Source organism: Asterias rubens, chromosome 9, assembly GCF_902459465.1.
Source record: "Asterias rubens chromosome 9, eAstRub1.3, whole genome shotgun sequence".
NCBI lineage: Eukaryota > Metazoa > Echinodermata > Asteroidea > Forcipulatida > Asteriidae > Asterias > Asterias rubens.
In genome coordinates this window covers 11,722,197-11,745,444 of record NC_047070.1, presented here as the reverse complement: position 1 = coordinate 11,745,444, position 23,248 = coordinate 11,722,197, and the positions used below count along the sequence as shown (strand labels likewise).

Here is a 23,248-nt window from a genome sequence, read left to right as displayed (position 1 = left end):
TAATTAAGCAAGAGCAATTTTTGCTGAGAGATGTAATGTTTCATTGATATTTAATAGAAAGTTAGTATTTTGCTAGTTTTTAAAATTTCATAAAGTTGAGTTCCAGCTTTTCAGAGTTATGTACAAATTTTCTTGTTGCGGATACAATGCGAGGACGCATTCATTTTTTTAGAAGGGGGTAGTGTGGCGAAAACTGCCTTGCGTTTTAGAATTAATTATAGAGTTGTTGAGACAACTTAAATGCTATCTCTTTATTTATAATGTCTTGCTAATTCACCATTATTGTAAGTTTAACTTCAGCTAAATTAAGTGTTCACACATTTAGTTGTGCGTATGGACTGTGCGTTCGCGTGCGCTTTACGCGTACGCTTACAAACTGCTAGCGCACACGCTACCAAAATGTGTTTACATTGTCTTCTTAACGCTTATAAATTAACCAATCAGTTCTCTGGCTTAGGCAAGCTGCGTGCAGCGCGTACTTCTGCTAGGCTTTAAAAGGGGACGAAAACCAATCAGAGGGAGCTCAGTCGCTTCCAGACTAGAGATCGCCACTCAAGACCTCAAGACCATTCAAGACCATTCAAGACCATTCAAGAACACACACACACACACACGCAAACGATGCTACTCACTTTATTGGCGAATCTCATTAGATAATTACCACAACACGAGCAGCCACGCTACCATGTACTGCTGCGTGCGAATGATGAACCAGCGAACTGGTTGATTGCAGATTACCTTAAGTTAATACCGGTTAAATCAAGAGAGGGCGCTATGTACATTTTGTGATTGAACATGTATGATTAAATAAAATACACACTGTGTAGTTCCTTGCGGTTAATGTCAACCCTCTGTTTGAAACAGTTGATTTATTTCAATGTGCCCCATCCGATGAGTTTAAGGACAATCCCCCAATATTATGTTTCATCCTTCCCCTGTGGCTTCTTCAGATTCCAGAGTGGCGGCTTGGTTAAATTCATAAGAACCATACCCCACCCCGGAATCGTTACAATATCTTGGCCTGACCTGACCGCCCCGGTTCAGTTGCTGTCAGATCTGGTGGGCCATGGCCAGACCAGCTGAGATCAAGATCAGAATGCCAAAGAATGGCAGATCTTGGAGTGGTACTGCAAGACCAGGTAACCGTAATGTTAGGTCTGTGTCAGGTCATGCCACACACGTTTGGATGGCGTCAGACCTAAGCCAGCTGTGGCCAGGCCGTAATGTTAATATTAGACTTGTGCCAGGTCTGACAACACCTGATCTGAGGGCAGATCTGGGTCAGGTTTGACCAGAACAGGACTTTAGATGATCAGTTTTTGGCCTGGTCTGGCCAAACTGGGTATCCAACTGTTAGATCTGTGTCAGATCTAGCCACACCTGGTCAGATTTTAAAATTCGGGCCCGGTTTGGCCTGGCAGAGGAATCTTTAGATCTGTGCCAGGGCAGGCAACACAAGATCAGAGAATAACAGGTATGGGCCAGCTGTATTGCCACAGCTGATTATGTTGCCATTTCTGGGCCAGATGTGGCCAAACCAGGAATCTCAGTGCAAGGCAAAACACCCCTTTTATTATTGGCGTATAACCATGATAACAAATATTGCCATTCTTCGAGTAGGTTCGGTCAGATCTTGCAAAGATCTGAAATCATCAGATCAGGTGTGGCGAGACCTGGCAGAGATCTAACATTACTTTTCCGGGCTTGGTCACTTCTGGCTAAGATCTGACGCCATCTGACCTGGTTTGGTGGAAACACCTTGCCCAGATTTGCCATTATCTGAGCTGATGATACGTGTGGCCAGAACAGGCACAGATCTAGAAATATCTGACACATTGTGGCTAAACCTGGCACATGTCTGACATCAGCCAGGCTGAATCCATAGAGTTATATATTAGAACTAGCTAGAGGGCGCACTGGTGATGCTTCTTGCACAAACGCGACGGGACCGCAAGATGACAAGCGCGCCATTCTATACGCGCGCCGAATATGAAATACACGTTTGAGGTTTTTTTTATTGAACGCTCACGCGATGCTGTTTGTTCAACTTACAAAATGGCCGCACAAACACACGCTGTGAGATGCCAGTTTTGTCAACTTAGAAAATGGTCAGTGCGCCCTCTAGTTCTTATAGACCTTTCTTTTGTTGATAAACAAACCGCCTTGGTTGGCATGGTCGGCCGAATGTTAGTAAAACACTAAATCTTAAAAACAGATGTTTTAACCAAATTCAGCATTTCCTGCAAATTTTCAATTAAATAAAATGCCTCTCACAATTATTTGTTTTGTTTTTAACAAAATCAACAAATTTGGTTACATTGTTACAAAAAATAGCGATCTTTTCTTAATTTGCACTTACGGCTTTCCATAGTTTTCCAATCTGGGTTGGCAAAAACTCGGGCTGTGACGTTGCAAAAGAATGGTCTATTGCAGATAGCGATTTTGAACAACTGCGCATGTGCGCGCAAAGGACTGTGGGAAAAATTTGGCACCTCGCTCAAAAAAGTAAACAACGTTCAACGTTCGTACACGATCGATCGGTTTGCAAAATGGATGTGGCAGGAGTGACCGAAAAAGAGCTGATTGATAGAATAAATAGTTCTGGCATAGACGAACTAAGGTAATCTTTAGCTAAAGTGAATGTGCCAAGACACAGTAGTTGAAGACAAACTCCAAAGGCGACATTTTTTCGCGATAAAATTACTGTTTTTAGGTTTGCCCGTCTACGTCTGTAGGGCGTCGGAAGACTGACATTGACAAGGTCAATGGCGAGAAGTTGCAACACGGATCAGTGACCCTCCCGCAACCATCAGTCACCCTCGAAGGATCGGAAATAACAACCAACACTTCCCACCAGTGACTCCGATTTGTGCTGATAAATACTTCGACAAAAGTATGGACGACCTCCATGACAAAAGTAAGACATTTTTTTCTGTTACAAAACAGAGAAACATTGCCAAGGTCATGATGATCGAGGACTGTCATGACTGTTTTACAAAAAAAACAATCATTTCTTATTCCTGGTATAGACTATAGAGTCTAGATATAGCTCTATGGATAAAGCCCATCAATGGTTACATTGTCTTGATTCGATTGTATCTGTAATACTGATCAGCAATGACGTGGACGTAAATAGAATAGCTTTCAATCACGGTAGTTGTACATTTTTAAAACTTTATGTGGCAGATGATACTTTTTCCTTATTTCTCACACCATCAACTTTTTAGGTCTACCACTGATATGGTTCAAAATTAAAGTGACCAAAAGTGACTAAGTAATTGTGGTTTATGTTTATATTTATTAATATAAATCTATTTCTACCTCCATGGTTATACCGTAGATAATGACATGACAAGTACGACAAGGTTCTGGTGTAGGTCCTAGCATACTTCTAAGTTCTAGTTTCTAGAACTTAGAAGTAGTCCTAGCATAAACATGTTTTTATCAAGGGTTCAGTTTATACAAGTTTGATGTACACGTATTGTACGAACATGATTCTGTGCATAATATAATTACATACTTTGTGCTTTGTTTTGTGCATGTATTACAAAAATGATACTTTTAGTACACTGTACCATAAAGCATCAAGTTGTAAGCTTTATTGTTAGACCCTACTGGTACTGTAATAATGGTATGTTTGTTATGCCTATAATTTTATCATATGATATGAGACTATGAGTTTTTGTAGGTTTGTAATTCGAAAAGCAAGGACTAGGTCACATGAGCGAAACCCTTCTTAAGGTAGGAATTTGAAAAAAGAATATAATTTCTTTTTAATTTTTGTTTTCAAATAAGTTTGATTTATTCAACAAAAAAAATAGATTCTGCATTGGGCATCCTCAAAAAATAAATCCTTTTGGTTTTACTTGGAAATTGTTACCATTTAACTTTATTATTTTGGGGGCAACTATCCCAATTAATACATTTTTGATTCTAAACGATTCTAAACTAATTATACTGATAGGTCTCATTTTGTAGTTTAAGTGGGTGAAAAGTCATTTCAAACCTTGCCATCAAAGAAGAAGTATTGTGAGCACTTAAATGTGATTCTCTGCAAACTCTGCATCTTAAAAATTTGGATTTAAATTAACAAGTTAGTTGACTGGCACTGTGGTCAGGTGGTTCAGGGCCCACTAATAATGGGTTCAGTACTGCCAGGGGCAAATTGTAATGTATTAAGCTGTCTCATGACTTCACAAAGCCAACATTAATTTATTAAGCTGCAGCCACCTTTGGCAAACACGGCATGCATGTCAGAGTCCTTGTTCACAAAAAGACTCTAGAAGAGGGATCAGACTATCTTCTATACCCACAGGTTGGAATGACAGTGCCATGATAAAACTGCAGCTTTGTATAAAACCTGTGACAAATTCTTGTTTGTGAATGCTATATCATGCATGTTGTGAGTTTAACTCCCGGGGTTGGTGTGAAAACAATTGTTTACAATCTAACCAGCATCTGTAATTATTTGACCCATTTTATGGTGAGAGTTTAAAGGTTTCATTGATAACTGTGGGTACACATAATTTAACTCTTGCTGAAAATAAATCCAAACCTGTCACACTTTTTGTTCAATATATTTGTTTACAAACACTTTTTTATTTTATAATTTCCATCCTTTAATTTTTTTCTTCAAATATTTAAATTGGTAATATTAACTTTATAACACACTTGGTATTTTCATGGCCCCTTAAAAACACTTACATTGCAGTTTACTTCACTCAATTATTATCTACCCTTGTTTGCCTCAGGTATTGTTCATGTTGACTGTACTGAGGCGGTTAACTACAACCCACTAGATCTTTGCAATTGCAACCCTTGGTATTATTTAAATCTTTGCATTATGAAGTATTATTGTATGGTTTAAGTAACCAGAATAAATGAAGCTTTAAACTCTTCAAGACAGTGGAAATGGACGTTTGGACAGTGTTATTGTTTGTATTGTATTGTATTATTCTACTTTCTCTGAGAATTGTAGCCTACAACCGCAGGACGCCACGCACAGGCATATTAAGAAGCATTTGCGATACCTTCGCTTGCGTCACAGTTCACTCTGCAATTAACATTTATCTTTTCATCGCCAATTTACGTGTCATCAGTCAAAAATGGCCTCAAGAGCATGAAGACACACATACACACACACAGCCTTTAGTCAATTCAGAAGAAGCAAAAGAAGTAGGATGTGGTTGGTCGAGTCCACAAAACAACAGTACAGATCACATCTTTGGAGTGAACACAGAACTGGGAGAATAACTGCTTCCAATATGAGTCCTGTCACGAAGCATGTTGATGCACAAGTAATTATCTGAAAGATAAAGCAGACAAAAACTAAGGGAATAAATGAGTGGTTACAAGTTCTTAAAAAGGCGTTTAAAACAGGCAGGGTCGTGGTCGTTCAGCCCTTGTTTCCTCTTTTACGTATCTTATTTGATGACCTGACATGTGTTGCATTTTAATGACTGAGACAGTTTTCGGATGCATTGTGTGGTGTGTGCGTAGTTAGTCTTGGTGCAAGACGTTTCTTGTTTTGCTTTCACACCCAGCGCGGCCAACTCACAAACATCACCCGTATCGGTGAAACATCTAGCACCAAGACCAGCACATATTATGCATCTAAACATCAAAAACAACCGGTTATAAACATCTCCAGCTGGTCTTTATCACTCGTTAACTTTAAACACCCTGACCCCACATGAAGCGCTCTCCACCACAACAGGAATGCAGATAGCGAAACTGATTGAGGCATTTATGAATGATCTTTTGCCTTGTAAATCATAACCAAACACTCTGCCCTGAAAGTCAGTCATGACTAATATGACTATGAGCTAATTAATGAGCAGTATCATTATCAGAATATTGATACTATATTCTGAATATAATATCAATATCTGTCGGTCCTACTACTTGCCGTCAACTCGCCAACTTGCCGTCAACTCGCCGTCAACTCATTTTCGTGCCGTCAACTCATTCAATTTACATGAAAAATCTATAAAAAGGGGGCACGGAAGTGTTAAGTCTGGGCTAAACTACATATTTCTCATGGTTTTCGGTACAAATTCATTCACAAAAACGACTTTGTGTTGATAAAAAAAAAGTACCAATCATTGACATCTTGGGCCAAGACTAATCATTGTGAAAAAGCAAGATGGCGGCCGACAGTTTTTTGGCTTCGAGAATTTTTTTTCACGAGAAAAAAAAATCAATTTTTATTCCGAAATATGACCTAAAACTTACGCGAATGCTCTTTGAGCTGATACTTTACAGTTCTGTGCTTCTTTTGTGGATTTTAAATGTATATTGGAGGAGTTGACGGCGAGTTGACGGCGCAAGTGAGTTGACGGCGAGTTGACGGCAAGTAGTAGGACCCATAGTTGCGATAATCGTAACCCTCCATCCTCCCGACGGTCGGAGACCGGAGGGTTACGACACAAGACTGATATTATCGGTGTAACTAGCAGTTTTGACCAGTTTTTGCCAGACTCGTGATCAGATTCGTCCTTTTTTTCCACTTTCCAAAATCATGACAGACATTCTAAACACATGGAGTTGATCTTTATTGTATGACAACGTCATCTGGAACCCTTAAAACAACATCATGAAAATATTTGGCAGAAAAAACGACAAAAACTTACCAAAAGACTGACCGAATATATCCATAATCCATAGCGGGGTCAACTAGTGATTTTGAACGTCGCACTTGCTTGGCAACAACCAATCAGCGTGACCCAACCATGTGGGGGTATGGAGCAGCACACGGTACTTACGAGCTGTATAGTTTGTGCACGCACGATGTTCATACAGTACATGTACATGTACATGCCTGCATGCTGCGCAAGTACCGTGTGCTGCTCCATACCCCCACATGGTTGGGTCACGCTGATTGGTTGTTGCCAAGCAAGTGCGATGTTCAAAATCACTAGTTGACCCCGCTATGGATTATGGATATATTCGGTCCGTCTTTTGGTAAGTTTTTGTCGTTTTTTCTGCCAAATATTTTCACAATGTTGTTTTAAGGGTTCCAGATGACGTTGTCATACAATAAAGATCAACTCCATGTGTTTAGAATGTCTGTCATGATTTTGTGAAAGTGGAAACAAAGGACGAATCTGATCACGAGTCTGGCAAAAACTGGTCAAAACTGCTAGTTACACCGATAATATCAGTCTTGTGTCGTAACCCTCCGGTCTCCGACCGTCGGGAGGATGGAGGGTTACGATTATCGCAACTATAGGACCCATATCTGTCATCTCTAAAAAATGTTGAGGAATATATAATTGAATAGGCCTATGTATGTTTCTTTTTTAGTTTCTACCACAAATCACACATAAATCTAGCCTATACAATACTCAAATTGTAGCCTACAGCTTGTTGGGTTTGACATGCTTGATGATTTAATCATGACCCGGTCATGATTAAATCATAAACAAGCTTTATTGATATTTTATTAAACTATTTTGTGTTCAATCAAAGTCAAAAGAACATGCATGGACCTACCTACGTATGTACATACATGTACAGTCCCTCGTTCTTCCGTTGAGTCGCAAAGCACACACTGGTCCGATGGCATTATTGTCGTAGTTTTTTATATTAATATTACACATCTGACTTGGCTAAATAAAGCATGGAGGTACACCCATTCGTGGGTGAAACTGTCTTCCGCCACAGAAGCATGACCGTCCACCACAAACAATGTCAATGTTTACAAACTTATTGTTTACAAAAAAAACTTTGTAGAACACGTTACGTGACGACCGTATAACTGGAGGTGCAAAATATTTCCCACAATCCTTTGCGGGACGTCGGATTTTTGCTATCTGCAATAAGGTCTATCCTCAAGCCTAGTCGGAGATTTTTGGATCTGGGAACCAGACTAGCTCGAGAGGAGGTTCAAAAGCGCAAGCCCACGTGATGACAACAATCGCCGGCCGCGAACAACAACCCGACGAATTTCCCGTCTGTTTTGTTACTGTTAATAGTGGTATTGTTGGTATTGTTAACACAGGATTTGTTTATCTCGTCCAAGGTGAGGTTTATAATATCACGGAGGAAGAGATTATGCAAATGGGATTCCCCATCCAATCCACTCCGTAGAATCTGATATCAAAATATTACAATTACGTGTCACTGTCAGTGTCAGGACACTTCGTCGTACCTACCTTTGCGGCAAACTTTGCCACTTCGTATATCTACTCCTAGAACTATTTCGGTTTCGTCCGGCTATCGTCTCCCGTTACGAAACCGAAACGGGAGACGATAGCCGGACGAAATCGAAATAGTTCTTCGGTTTCGTCCGGCTATCGTCTCCCGTTACGAAACCGAAACGGGAGACGATAGCCGGACGAAACCGAAATAGTTCTTCTAGAGGAGTTCTTCGTACCGTACATTTTTCAAGGTACGAAGTGACTGTGGACACTTCGTACCTTGGACACTTCGTACCTTCTTACAAGACACTTCGTACCTTCTCACAGGTCACTTCGTACCTTCTAACGAGACACTTCCTACTACCTTTGTACTAATTCGGGATTTCTGCATCGTTTATGATTATTTTTATTTTAGTTGCGATAATGTAACCCTCCTGGCAGAAGGGTTACGTTATCGCAACTAGATTATTTTGTGCTTTGTGAAATAAAAGCAAATCAAACCAATTATTACTATATTTTGGTTGGGACCAAGGAGCCATTTTGACGATTGCGTGATTGTTTGACTTTTAAATATTTGTAAAAAATATTGGCGGAAGATGTTGTCCTTGGCGGTAATTAACTTTATACAAAATATTAATTTCACATTAAAAATAGCATTCGCAAAATTTTGTATTCAAACAAAAAATACAATTCATTAAGAATTATTAACTTTTATCTCAACGAACATTAAATTATTGAGGAATACACATTTTAATGAAGGTACGAAGTGACTCAGCTGATGGTCACTTCGCACCCCGACCACGGTACGAAGTGATCAATTTGGTTACAATAAGTGTCGCAAAGGTACGAAGTGTCCGACATCCAAATTAAAAAACAAACAATCTGCAACAATCTGCATCAACGAAACTTACTTACCGATCTAATGCTTTTGTAATCTGACTTGTGACTGAAGTTGAAATTGTTATAGCCCTACGCCTGGATTTGTTCAAACAAACATCACACGTTTAACGTTTTGGGTAAAAATCAAAATCAAAACTTGCTCGGTTTTGCACGGCGCGCACAAACGATCTCAATTAAATTAGTCGGGTTGCTTCAGTTGTAGGGCCTGCTTTAGCCCTGGCGGCCTTACACTTTCGTATTGTACTACAGTGACGTCCTGGATAGCAGGGTCCATTTCTGGGCCGGAAAATTTTCAAAGCTTCATAACGTAAATCTTACCCGCAAGAAAGCACCAATTTCAACAGATTCACATTCCATGGCAGCATATATTTTGAACATTTGATTTGACTGAGCGCCTGACAGCAGCCACTCAAATAAGCTCAGTGTTTGTTTGCTAATTTCTTAGTATATTGCTCAATTTGGTTCTTATTTTTATACAACTGGATTGGTTACTACACCTGGAATATACAGGACCTTTTCTGTGTATCCTTGAGTCATCTGAATTGTGAAAATAGTGTTTTTTTGTTGGAAATTTTCACTGTCTCAGTTGAGAATTCTTGTGGGCAATTCCAAGCAAACATGGACATGACATCAAAAAATAAAATTTGTGTCACAACTTTATTTCCACGTAAAAGTTATAGCTAACATATGAAAGGAAACAGACATTAACTTTTTTTACACACTCTGTACCATTTTGTACAAATTCAGCTCATGTTTGCACAAGCTGTGAGCGGACCCTAAAAAGTGAGCACATTAAGGTTAAATATTTTCCCCCAAAAAGGTTCTTCCAGCAAAACTTTAATAGTTGTGATTAGCAGCAGGTACAACTATTTAAAATCCAGAATGATTTTCAATTTGTGTTTCTCATTTAAGCAATATGTGAGTGTACTTGTGGGAGCTTCAACAGGGTGTAATGCGACTAACCGAGAGATGAAGTTATTTCAATTGCACGAAAAATCCACTGACTATCTTCATGGCGATTCAAAATATGATTCTACCCTTATTACCAAGTCTGAAATGAGTAAAGAAATCAACACTCTAGTTGGTGTAATTTAGTAACGAGTCATCAAAAAGTGTAATGCAACTGACCATGCAATGTAATGCGACTGACCAAATTTTTTTTCAAGAGGAGGACGCTAAGAGGTCAGCAAAGCTGGATATCTTGGTTTTGACTTACTAGAGGACAATATTACATGAATTAAGAGATATGGGGCTCTGCAGATGCCACTCGTGCCCTACCCACAATGCATTTTTCCAAAGCACATGCTGAAAACTGTAACATGTGTTGTACATGTGCCACTCCAATCTGTAACTTCTAGTTTCATCATTTGTACAGTCTTAATGTTAACATATGAAACAAAATAAAGAAAAGCAACATTTTTGAGAATTTTGAGTAGAAAAGTGAAGTAATGGAACTAATTTACTCCACAAATTGTGGACATATGTACATGTTGTACCATTGCCCAGGCTGAAAAAGCAGAATGATATTAAAATACAAGGAATTCAAGAAGAGCACAGAAAAATCGCAGAAAAGAGCAAACAAAAGCAAAAAGCTGATGTCCTCTTGCCACCATTTTCCTTCAGAAAGCAGAAACATGATAACTACAAAATGCTGCCTTACAAACCAGGGTAGCGATGCAAGGGTAGCAATGCATGGTCAGTGGTGTGTGGTGTAACATGAAATGAAACAGTGAAATGTATCCAGGTAAAGTCGAGGAGATCGGTGATCAAGAAGGTTTTTTGTTTGTTTTAGACACTTTTTCGACACAAAAGAAATTGCTTGTCGCCGTTTCAGAAACACGGCTGAGACCAGGCAACTTAACACGTCGTCAGTGTACCCCTGCTGGCTACTACTTTCATCACATCCCAAGACCTCACAAGACTGGTGGAGGAGTTGCAATACTGTACAGATCTACTTTATCTGTCTCTGTGAAAAGTAATGACGTCCAGTACACAACTTTTGAATCTCTTCATGCTGAGGTTTCCGGAAACTCAAAATCTGTTCGCCTTGTCATTGTATACAGACCTGAAAGAGATTCAAACGGCCAACATGTGACTTTCTCAAGTTTTCTAAGGGAGTTTGAGAATTTGATTTTGGAATATCTGCTTCATCCATCGGAAATCATCATTACCGGCGACTTTAACATTCATGTTGATGACATCCAGAACACCAATGCAAACCAGTTTAAGCATCTACTTCAGGCTTTTGGTCTTACCCAGCATATCAAGGAGCCGACTCATCGTCTCGGTCATTGCCTGGACCTTGTCATAACTCGTGAAATCTCCCCACCAATTGTCTCAAACTTTGTGATTCTACCTGGATTATCAGACCATTATGCAGTCATGTGTAACTTGAGTCTGTGCAAGCCCAAAGTCCCAACCGTTACTATAAAGAGCCGACTATGGAAACACGTGAATTCTCCCGAAGTGTTCCGCGACATAGGCACCCATTTAGCAAATCTAGAATATGATCATGACTGCTTGGATTTCTATGTCAGCCAATATGAGAGTACAGTCAGTGACATCTTGGATAAATACGCACCTTGGAAATTGAGATCAGTCAAGGTCCGAACTGAAGTCTCTTGGTTCAATGATGATATTCGTACAGCGAGAAAGATCTGTCGTCAACTGGAGCGGAAGTGGCGGAAAAATGGCAAATTGGCAATACAACGACAAGAATATCGCAACCAATCTAAAGTAGTTAGGAATTTAATCCACCAGGCAAAGATCATCCATTATTCATCTCAAGTACAAGAATCCTCAGGAGATCAAAAGAAGCTCTTCAAGATAATTGGTAAGTTGTTGCTCAAACCCAAACCCCTGTCCATCCATCCACTTACAATGACCAGGACTTAGCAAATGAGTTCCAGAAATTCTTTGTCCCCAAGATTTCAGACATCCGCTCATCATTTTCATCAGTCCCTTACAACGTGCCGCAGACACTGCCACATCTTCAACCAGAGTGTAGACTATCTGTGTTTGAGCCTGCGACTGTTGCTGAGATTCAAAGGGTTATTATGAAATCTCCTTCAAAATCCTGCGAGCTGGATCCAGTGTCAACATCCATGATGAAGCAAAACATTGATATATTTGTACCCTACATCACTAAGCTTGTAAACGAATCTCTTAGTTCCGGTTGTTTCCCCGATAGCCTCAAAGTTTCCTACATCAGGCCGCTCATCAAGAAACCAAACCTGGACAAGGAGATATTCAAAAACTACAGACCCGTTGCAAACTTAAAATATCTTGGAAAAGTCATCGAACGAGTAGTTTCATCACGTATTTCTGATCACATTCATACTTTTAACCTGTCCGACGTGTTCCAGTCAGCGTACAAGCCTTTCCATGGGACCGAGGCTGCACTAGTCCGTGTGAGCAACGATATTCTCTCTGCAATGGACAATGGTAACCTTACAGCACTAGTCCTGCTAGACTTGAGTGCTACTTTTGACACTGTCGATCACAACATCTTTCTCTCTCGGCTCCAGAATCACCTTGGCATAGAGGACACAGCCCTAGCATGGTGTAAATCGTATATCTACAATAGAACTCGGCATGTATGTTTTGGCACCGCGATATCCGACCCTGTTGTTTTGAACTACTCTGTGCCACAGGGTAGGGTACTCGGCCCGCAGCGCAGTGGTTTACGCTATACACTTTACCGATTTGTGACAGCATCCTGAAATTTAATCTGAATTACCATGTGTACGCAGACGACACTCAGCTGTACATCACGTTTAAATCTTCTCAAGAAAACGCCAATGCATCTATTGCAAGACTTGAGAACTGCATCCAAGAGATTCGACGTTGGACACAACAAAACTTCCTGAAGTTAAATGACAACGACAATGCTCTTCTCTATAGTCTTCCTAACAACCAGATTTCCCGACTTCAACGGCTCCAAAATACTGCTGCCCGCATTGTGACACTGTCTAGAAAATCCTGTTCTATCACCCCCATTCTGAAACAACTACACTGGCTCCCTATCTCTCAAAGAATCATCTTCAAGCTGATGCTCATTGTCCACAAAGCTCTTAATGGCAAAGCTCCCCACTATATTTCTGAACTGCTTCAAGTTTACACTCCATCAAGGAATCTTCGATCAAGTTCTAAAACGGGAATTTTTTTAACGTTGGGAGCTTCATTATTTCACGAAAATGACGGATTTGTGAAGAGAATATGACGACCAAAACCCACCGCAGAAAAATGTATGCCGCCATGGAATGTGAATCTGTTGAAATTAGTGGCTTGTTGCAGGTAAGATTTGAGTTATGAAGCTTTGAAAATTTTCCGCCCCAGAAATGGGCCTCAATAGTTAGGACTCTGTCTCTGTGTACAGAGAAAGAGTCCTAATAGGGCTAGGCCTACTTCTACTTGGTTGGTACAATTGGTACTGGGGTCATTCCGTGTCAAATCACTCCCCAAAAAGGCAATTTTAAACCCTACCCTCTTCAAATTTGCTCATATTTGGTTTATGGGGTAATCGTGGCTCAACAAGCTGAAATTTTAAATTTCAGCTCCATCCGATAAATGGTTTTCGCGTTACGGCATGCTCTTTCTTGTTGATTTTGGTCAAAATGCGCCTGACCTCTGACATTCATACGACCATAAATCGGTAACCTTTGGGTCAAATTGGTTGAAATTGGTGTCTTTGGAAAGGAAATTGGGTAAGCTTTTCAAATATGTCTTTATTTTTTTTGTAGGAACATGTTTAGGTATGATACCCTTTTGACCTCTACTTTGACCTTGAATTTGACCTTGTGGATCATGTGACCCGGAAATGAACTTTGGTGAAAAATTACCCTTATATGTTTTCTCAACAATATAAAAATTTTAGAGATATAACATTTTTGGCTTGTTTTCAAGCTCCACTCAAAGTTGTCCTACTTCACTTTTCCTGTGCAAAGTACATGTACATTAGATACATGTTCATACGTATGTATCATGATTTTGCTTGGGGACCATTAGCCTGAACGTCTGATGTCATTCTTCGAGGCTCTTGAATAACGCCAGAGACCGGCCAAAAAACGGCGTGTGGTTTGACCTTTTACCTCTCATAGAGATACACGCAAATTCTACACCTACATTGGCTACCAATACGGGCTAGAATTGATTTTAAAGTTTTGGTTCTGACTTAAATCGATGTATCCATGGTATTGCCCCTGTTTATCTTCAAAGCTTAGTTCAGGAGTACAAAACAACCAGGAATCTGCGATCTTCAACTAAATCCCTTCTGACTCCCCCAGTTATCAAAACCAAGTCGTACGGTTCCCGCTCTTTCCAATATGCAGCAGTTCAGTTATGGAACAGTCTTCCAGAGGTTGTTAAACAGGCTGAGACATCAGAACAATTCAAAACCCGGTTAAAAACATATCTGTTTACTTTGTACAATAATTGTTGATTTCATTTTACAGCGCATAGGGACCTCACAGTGATATGCGCTATATAAGAATGGTTTTATTATTAATATTATTAATTGTTTAAGAACTGGTATAGCGATTTTTGATAATATAAAAATATCGCCCAAGCTTACAGGGAATGAGGTGCATGCTGGTCAAGTGTGATTGCTATAATGCTAGCTAGATAACATTGTCACTGTAGGTCCCTATGTCATATTACTTGCCTTTGATAAGTCAGTTTTTTTTATCACAAAGCAAACGTGCATGCAAAACTGCTTTGTCCACTCACAATGTTTCATGTACACTCAAAATCATTTTGAGCCTATGAAATGATTTAATGAGAAATGAGAAAATTTAGAATGGCTCCTTCAGGCAGTGTTCTACCACGACTTTTTAGGAGGGCGGTATGACATAATCAAAATAGCGCCCACTTGTATGTGACGTCATAGGACATGAAAGCAACAAATCCTTGAGATAATCCTTTTCTTAAAAATAATGTTATTAATTCTTAAGGATGCTACCTACAGAGATTGATTGACATCCGTTTTGGTCGGAACAACCTTATTTTAAAAACTAACTCAAAACGCCAAATTTGTTATATTGTAGGAAGTCTTGTTTTCGAGGTGTCCCTAAAATCGTGGCAAATCTTTTACCTCTCTGTGCGCGATGTTAACAGTCCCTAGATACAAATTTTGTGGTTTTATTTGCCAAGCAAAGAGTCTCCTCTCCCTTGACCAAAACTTAGAAACACGTAAGGCTCCACTGGTTATTTGCACTTGTAAATGCAAAAAGTTTGTTCTTTAGGCATTTCTACAAGGTACAAAAATATGTCATAATGTTGAGGCCATATAAAAATATTTGCCCACCGAAAAGTTTCATCAAACACTATTTCAATTAACAATTCATGATGATCCAATCGTGTGACTGAATATTTTGCTGAGCATTCTGAAAAAAATACAGAGGCTTAAAGAAGCCATGTGCCTTAAATCATTTTCTAATATTTTTTGAAATTTTTATTTTTTAACCCTCATATCAATATTATTATCAGCTTGTTGATTCAATTATCACTGTTTATTTATACGCTTTATTATAAATATTAAGAAAAGAAATAAATAAAAAATAAATAAAAATCAGATTTTAAAGCCAATAATTATTCACCCTTTACATTATTATTTAAATTTTTTGCAAGTTATCATGGTAATTTTTAAAATTTAATAAACAAATATATTGAATAAAATGAAGACAACTGCTGGCTATAGAGTCATACACAGAGTCTCAAAGAACACTTGTAGTCACTGCAGATGTTTCGTCCATGGCTTCACCGGGAAACCATACTTTCTCGTTTGCCGTGAAAACAGAAAAAACTCAAAACAAATGGGGCCAGTTGAAGTCATCGAAGATCGGTGTGTGGTGTAAACATTTCAATGTCCATCAAGTTTTAATATATGTTTGCGTACTTCATATTAACAAATAAAGATAATTAGGGCATGGGTTGATATATCGCATCATTATTTTTTTCCCAATTCAAGGAAAAAGGCATAATACCGTGAAAAATGGTAAGAGGAGGATACATTATGCTTTGTGTGCCGCGCCAAAAACCTCAAAGGGAAGAGTTGCGAGCCGCATCATGCCGACGCACGGCGTGGGAATTAGAAAGTGGGTGATGATCGGTAAAACAATATTTTCAAAACGGTAAAAAAAACTTTAAAAAACACCCATTTTTGGACGATCTTTAATTTTTCATGAATTAGTGGTTTCATTGTTAAGAACTTCGTTTGCAATAAAATCTTTGAGATTCCACAATTGGTAGCGCAACAAACAAATTCAATAAACTTTGCCCCGCATTACGCGCAACCTCAATTGGCGAAAGTTATAATCTACAAGGCTGATGTACATTGTCATTTTGCAGGAGTTCAGCACACTGTGTGGCATTTCTTTCTCGGTTTGTTATTGGTATTGTGTTGGAGTCTTCTTCTTCTTCCTTGGTGATACAGTCAGCCAATGGCGTATTACGTACTGCGTGATGTGTGTGCTGTGTGCTTATAATAATAATACTAATAATATTAATTTATTCATTTATATTGCGCCCATTCCATAAAATGTACACAAATGCATGGTGCAGGACAAAATGTGAAGTGGTGAGCTAAAACACATTGGATCTTGATGGACTACGCCTGCTGTCTGAAACAGTCCATGAAGGTGCTGTCGGAGCTGCTGAGGCAGAGCGTTCCAGAGCCTTTCACTTTTCACTTTTACTATTGTACTAGCTGGACTCGATGAGAGTATGATGCCAGGCTTGTTCAGGGGTTTGGGGTTTATTGGAGCAGTTGCCTGAAGTTGTTCAAGCTCGGTGCATTCACTAATGAGTCGTCAATGGTAATCCAGTCTACTATGGTCCTTGGAAAGAGCGCATATTTGTTGATAGCCTAATGGCATCTGGGAAAAATGTTCTTTGGTAGTGTTCTGGCAAAGGAAACCATGCATTTTTGAGAATGATCACACATCTTTAAAGTTGGTATAAAGGAAGGGCATAGGGATGTCAACAAGTCCATTCACGATTCGGAACAACATTTCAGCTTTCGCCCAGGCTCTTCTTTCGCGTAGGGATGGCCATTGCAGCTCTTCAATCATGGCTGTTACAGTGCTTGTTGTTCTATTGTCAAAGAAGACGAACCTGGCATACCTGCGCTGGACCATTTCCAGCTTGCTGATGTTGGCAGTGGTGTAAGGGTCCCAGAGGACTTTAGCATACTCGATCGTGTGTTGATTATTGGACGCAGAAGGGTCTTATAGCACAGTACCGGTTTCTCTTGAACATTGGTAGATGTTCCTTTGCTGGAAAGCCTGGGTTGAGTTTGCCTTTGAAGCGATTCTGAATGTGATGATTCTAGTTTAGTTTGTGATGAATATCGACCCCAAGGTATTTAGCAGTATCGGCCTCTTCTAGGGTGTGACCATGGATGTTATATGGCATCTTGATGATTTTTATTTTATTTTTAACGTGGAGAACTTGGCACTTTTGGGGATGAAATTCCATTTGCCAGTCATCCTCCCAATGCTGTAACTGGTTTATGTCTTACTGGAGTTTGATGGTGTCATCCTCACACTTGATCTTTTGACAGAGGACACGGTCATTGCCAAACAACTTGACTGAAGATTTGGCTGCTATTGAGTGAGGCAAGTCATTCGTATAAAGAGAAAAAGCAATGGCCCTAGAACACTGCCTTGAGGAAATCCTGACTGGAGTTGTGTTGTATTTGATTTGACGTCATGTTTTGATTTTGTTCTTGGCATGCAAGGCAAATACTTATTACGTAAAACATACTGCAAACTAACTTCATGTAAGCTGAAGTGTATAACTGATTTTTTTGTTTTGTTCTGTTTAGGTAAATGACATTTAAGCATGACTGAAAATTGTAAAGATGAGCCATGTACTTTGGAGGAGGAAGAAGACAGCGATGATAACGTGTTACACTCTCTACCTCCTGCATTACTGCAAACTACATCTAGTCTCAGGTAAATACTTGTTACACTCTCTACCTCCTGCATTACTGCAAACTACATCTACAACACACAGTGCACAGCCCCCTCTAATGCATAGGCATCTACAACCACCACCTGCATATCTCATGTATGCTGAGATATACAGAGTCCTAAGTCCAAACAGACAGCACGTTGTGATTGGCTGCCGATACATCCATATTCATAAAAGCTTGTCCCATGCACAAAACACACGGTACTGTATGCATGTACAGGCATTTACACTTGTATGTACAGAGACGGCACACTGCATGCACTACGGACGTACTGTACTACGCACGTACTGCACTACGGACGTACTGCACTACGGACGTACTGCTGCCGGCCAAATCAAAGACTTGTTTAAATGACAGAATAGGTGCTCGGTGGCACGATGTCTGATTGACTTGGTGGGTATTCTGGTATTAATTTTTCGTTAAAAATAGATCGGCTCCAATTGTGTGTGTGTATGTGAGGTCCGGACCGATGTCTGATTAACTTGGTTATTTTCAGTTAAAATAGATCGGCTCCAATTGTGTGTGTGTGAGCTCGAGACGGGCGGCTTATGTTTTATATAGAGTGGAACCGGGTATGTCTCAGAACCGAGCTTTTTTTTCGGAACCGGAACCGAGCCCCAAATTTCTGGAACCGCCCAAGCTTACACTGTAAACTACATCTAGTCTCAGGTAAATACGTGTTACACTCTCTACCTCCTGCATTACTGCAAACTACATCTAGTCTCGGGTAAATACGTGTTACACTCTCTACCTCCTGCATTACTGCAAACTACATCTAGTCTCGGGTAAATACTTGTTACACTATCTACCTCCTGCATCACTGCAAACTACATCTAGTCTCAGGTAAATACGTGTTACACTCTCTACCTCCTGCATTACTACAAACTACATCTAGTCTCGGGTAAATACGTGTTACACTCTCTACCTCCTGCATTACTGCAAACTACATCTAGTCTCGGGTAAATACTTGTTACACTCTCTACCTCCTGCATTACTGCAAACTACATCTAGTCTCGGGTAAATACGTGTTACACTCTCTACCTCCTGCATTACTGCAAACTACATCTAGTCTCAGGTAAATACGTGTTACACTATCTACCTCCTGCATTACTGCAAACTACATCTAGTCTCAGGTAAATACATGTGACACTGTCTACCTCCTGCATTACTGCAAACTACATCTAGTCTCAGGTAAATAAGTGTTACACTCTCTACCTCCTGCATTACTGCAAACTACATCTAGTCTCGGGTAAATACTTGTTACACTCTCTACCTCCTGCATTACTGCAAACTACATCTAGTCTCAGGTAAATACGTGTTACACTATCTACCTCCTGCATTACTGCAAACTACATCTAGTCTCAGGTAAATACATGTGACACTGTCTACCTCCTGCATTACTGCAAACTACATCTAGTCTCAGGTAAATAAGTGTTACACTCTCTACCTCCTGCATTACTGCAAACTACATCTAGTCTCAGGTAAATACGTGTTACACTCTCTACCTCCTGCATTACTGCAAACTACATCTAGTCTCAGGTAAATAAGTGTTACACTCTCTACCTCCTGCATTACTGCAAACTACATCTAGTCTCAGGTAAATGCGTGTTACACTCTCTACCTCCTGCATTACTGCAAACTACATCTAGTCTCAGGTAAATACGTGTTACACTCTCTACCTCCTGCATTACTGCAAACTACATCTAGTCTCAGGTAAATACTTGTTACACTCTCTACCTCCTGCATTACTGCAAACTACATCTAGTCTCAGGTAAATGCGTGTTACACTCTCTACCTCCTGCATTACTGCAAACTACATCTAGTCTCAGGTAAATACGTGTTACACTCTCTACCTCCTGCATTACTGCAAACTACATCTAGTCTCAGGTAAATACTTGTTACACTCTCTACCTCCTGCATTACTGCAAACTACATCTAGTCTCAGGTAAATGCGTGTTACACTCTCTACCTCCTGCATTACTGCAAACTACATCTAGTCTCAGGTAAATACGTGTTACACTCTCTACCTCCTGCATCACTGCAAACTACATCTAGTCTCAGGTAAATACTTGTTACACTCTCTACCTCCTGCATTACTGCAAACTACATCTAGTCTCAGGTAAATGCGTGTTACACTCTCTACCTCCTGCATTACTGCAAACTACATCTAGTCTCAGGTAAATACGTGTTACACTCTCTACCTCCTGCATTACTGCAAACTACATCTAGTCTCGGGTAAATACTTGTTACACTATCTACCTCCTGCATCACTGCAAACTACATCTAGTCTCAGGTAAATACGTGTTACACTCTCTACCTCCTGCATTACTACAAACTACATCTAGTCTCAGGTAAATACATGTTACACTCTCTACCTCCTGCATTACTGCAAACTACATCTAGTCTCGGGTAAATACTTGTTACACTCTCTACCTCCTGCATTACTGCAAACTACATCTAGTCTCAGGTAAATACGTGTTACACTCTCTACCTCCTGCATTACTGCAAACTACATCTAGTCTCAGGTAAATACTTGTTACACTCTCTACCTCCTGCATTACTGCAAACTACATCTAGTCTCAGGTAAATAAGTGTTACACTCTCTACCTCCTGCATTACTGCAAACTACATCTAGTCTCAGGTAAATAAGTGTTACACTCTCTACCTCCTGCATTACTGCAAACTACATGTACATCTAGTCTCAGGTTAATACATGTTACACTGTCTACCTCCTGCATTACTGCAAACTACATCTAGTCTCAGGTAAATAAGTGTTACACTCTCTACCTCCTGCATTACTGCAAACTACATCTAGTCTCAGGTTAATACTTGTTACACTCTCTACCTCCTGCATTACTGCAAACTACATGTACATCTAGTCTCAGGTTAATACATGTTACACTGTCTACCTCCTGCATTACTGCAAACTACATCTAGTCTCAGGTAAATAAGTGTTACACTCTCTACCTCCTGCATTACTGCAAACTACATCTAGTCTCAGGTTAATACTTGTTACACTCTCTACCTCCTGCATTACTGCAAACTACATCTAGTCTCAGGTAAATAAGTGTTACACTCTCTACCTCCTGCATTACTGCAAACTACATCTAGTCTCGGGTAAATACTTGTTACACTCTCTACCTCCTGCATTACTGCAAACTACATCTAGTCTCAGGTAAATACGTGTTACACTATCTACCTCCTGCATTACTGCAAACTACATCTAGTCTCAGGTAAATACATGTGACACTGTCTACCTCCTGCATTACTGCAAACTACATCTAGTCTCAGGTAAATAAGTGTTACACTCTCTACCTCCTGCATTACTGCAAACTACATCTAGTCTCAGGTAAATACGTGTTACACTCTCTACCTCCTGCATTACTGCAAACTACATCTAGTCTCAGGTAAATAAGTGTTACACTCTCTACCTCCTGCATTACTGCAAACTACATCTAGTCTCAGGTAAATGCGTGTTACACTCTCTACCTCCTGCATTACTGCAAACTACATCTAGTCTCAGGTAAATACGTGTTACACTCTCTACCTCCTGCATTACTGCAAACTACATCTAGTCTCAGGTAAATACTTGTTACACTCTCTACCTCCTGCATTACTGCAAACTACATCTAGTCTCAGGTAAATGCGTGTTACACTCTCTACCTCCTGCATTACTGCAAACTACATCTAGTCTCAGGTAAATACGTGTTACACTCTCTACCTCCTGCATTACTGCAAACTACATCTAGTCTCAGGTAAATACTTGTTACACTCTCTACCTCCTGCATTACTGCAAACTACATCTAGTCTCAGGTAAATGCGTGTTACACTCTCTACCTCCTGCATTACTGCAAACTACATCTAGTCTCAGGTAAATACGTGTTACACTCTCTACCTCCTGCATCACTGCAAACTACATCTAGTCTCAGGTAAATACTTGTTACACTCTCTACCTCCTGCATTACTGCAAACTACATCTAGTCTCAGGTAAATGCGTGTTACACTCTCTACCTCCTGCATTACTGCAAACTACATCTAGTCTCAGGTAAATACGTGTTACACTCTCTACCTCCTGCATTACTGCAAACTACATCTAGTCTCGGGTAAATACTTGTTACACTATCTACCTCCTGCATCACTGCAAACTACATCTAGTCTCAGGTAAATACGTGTTACACTCTCTACCTCCTGCATTACTACAAACTACATCTAGTCTCAGGTAAATACATGTTACACTCTCTACCTCCTGCATTACTGCAAACTACATCTAGTCTCGGGTAAATACTTGTTACACTCTCTACCTCCTGCATTACTGCAAACTACATCTAGTCTCAGGTAAATACGTGTTACACTCTCTACCTCCTGCATTACTGCAAACTACATCTAGTCTCAGGTAAATACTTGTTACACTCTCTACCTCCTGCATTACTGCAAACTACATCTAGTCTCAGGTAAATAAGTGTTACACTCTCTACCTCCTGCATTACTGCAAACTACATCTAGTCTCAGGTAAATAAGTGTTACACTCTCTACCTCCTGCATTACTGCAAACTACATGTACATCTAGTCTCAGGTTAATACATGTTACACTGTCTACCTCCTGCATTACTGCAAACTACATCTAGTCTCAGGTAAATAAGTGTTACACTCTCTACCTCCTGCATTACTGCAAACTACATCTAGTCTCAGGTTAATACTTGTTACACTCTCTACCTCCTGCATTACTGCAAACTACATGTACATCTAGTCTCAGGTTAATACATGTTACACTGTCTACCTCCTGCATTACTGCAAACTACATCTAGTCTCAGGTAAATAAGTGTTACACTCTCTACCTCCTGCATTACTGCAAACTACATCTAGTCTCAGGTTAATACTTGTTACACTCTCTACCTCCTGCATTACTGCAAACTACATGTACATCTAGTCTCAGGTTAATACATGTTACACTGTCTACCTCCTGCATTACTGCAAACTACATCTAGTCTCAGGTAAATAAGTGTTACACTCTCTACCTCCTGCATTACTGCAAACTACATCTAGTCTCAGGTAAATACGTGTTACACTCTCTATCTCCTGCATTACTGCAAACTACATCTAGTCTCAGGTAAATACGTGTTACACTCTCTACCTCCTGCATCACTGCAAACTACATCTAGTCTCAGGTAAATAGTGTTACACTCTCTACCTCCTGCATTACTGCAAACTACATCTAGTCTCAGGTAAATACTTG

The 23,248-nt window shown here is 39.9% G+C and overlaps 1 protein-coding gene across 1 annotated transcript in view; it reads left to right on the top strand.

Moving 5' to 3' along the window:
- Positions 1-7,894: 7,894 nt before the first annotated feature.
- LOC117294628 (protein FAM178B-like) overlaps positions 7,895-23,248 on the top strand; it is a 199,369-nt gene continuing 184,015 nt past the window's right edge. Inside the window, exons 1-2 of the mRNA XM_033777124.1 lie at positions 7,895-8,023; positions 17,866-17,995. Of these exons, the coding sequence (XP_033633015.1) occupies positions 17,883-17,995 (113 nt within the window). The 5' untranslated portion in view covers positions 7,895-8,023; positions 17,866-17,882. The remainder of the gene's footprint in view (positions 8,024-17,865; positions 17,996-23,248) is intronic.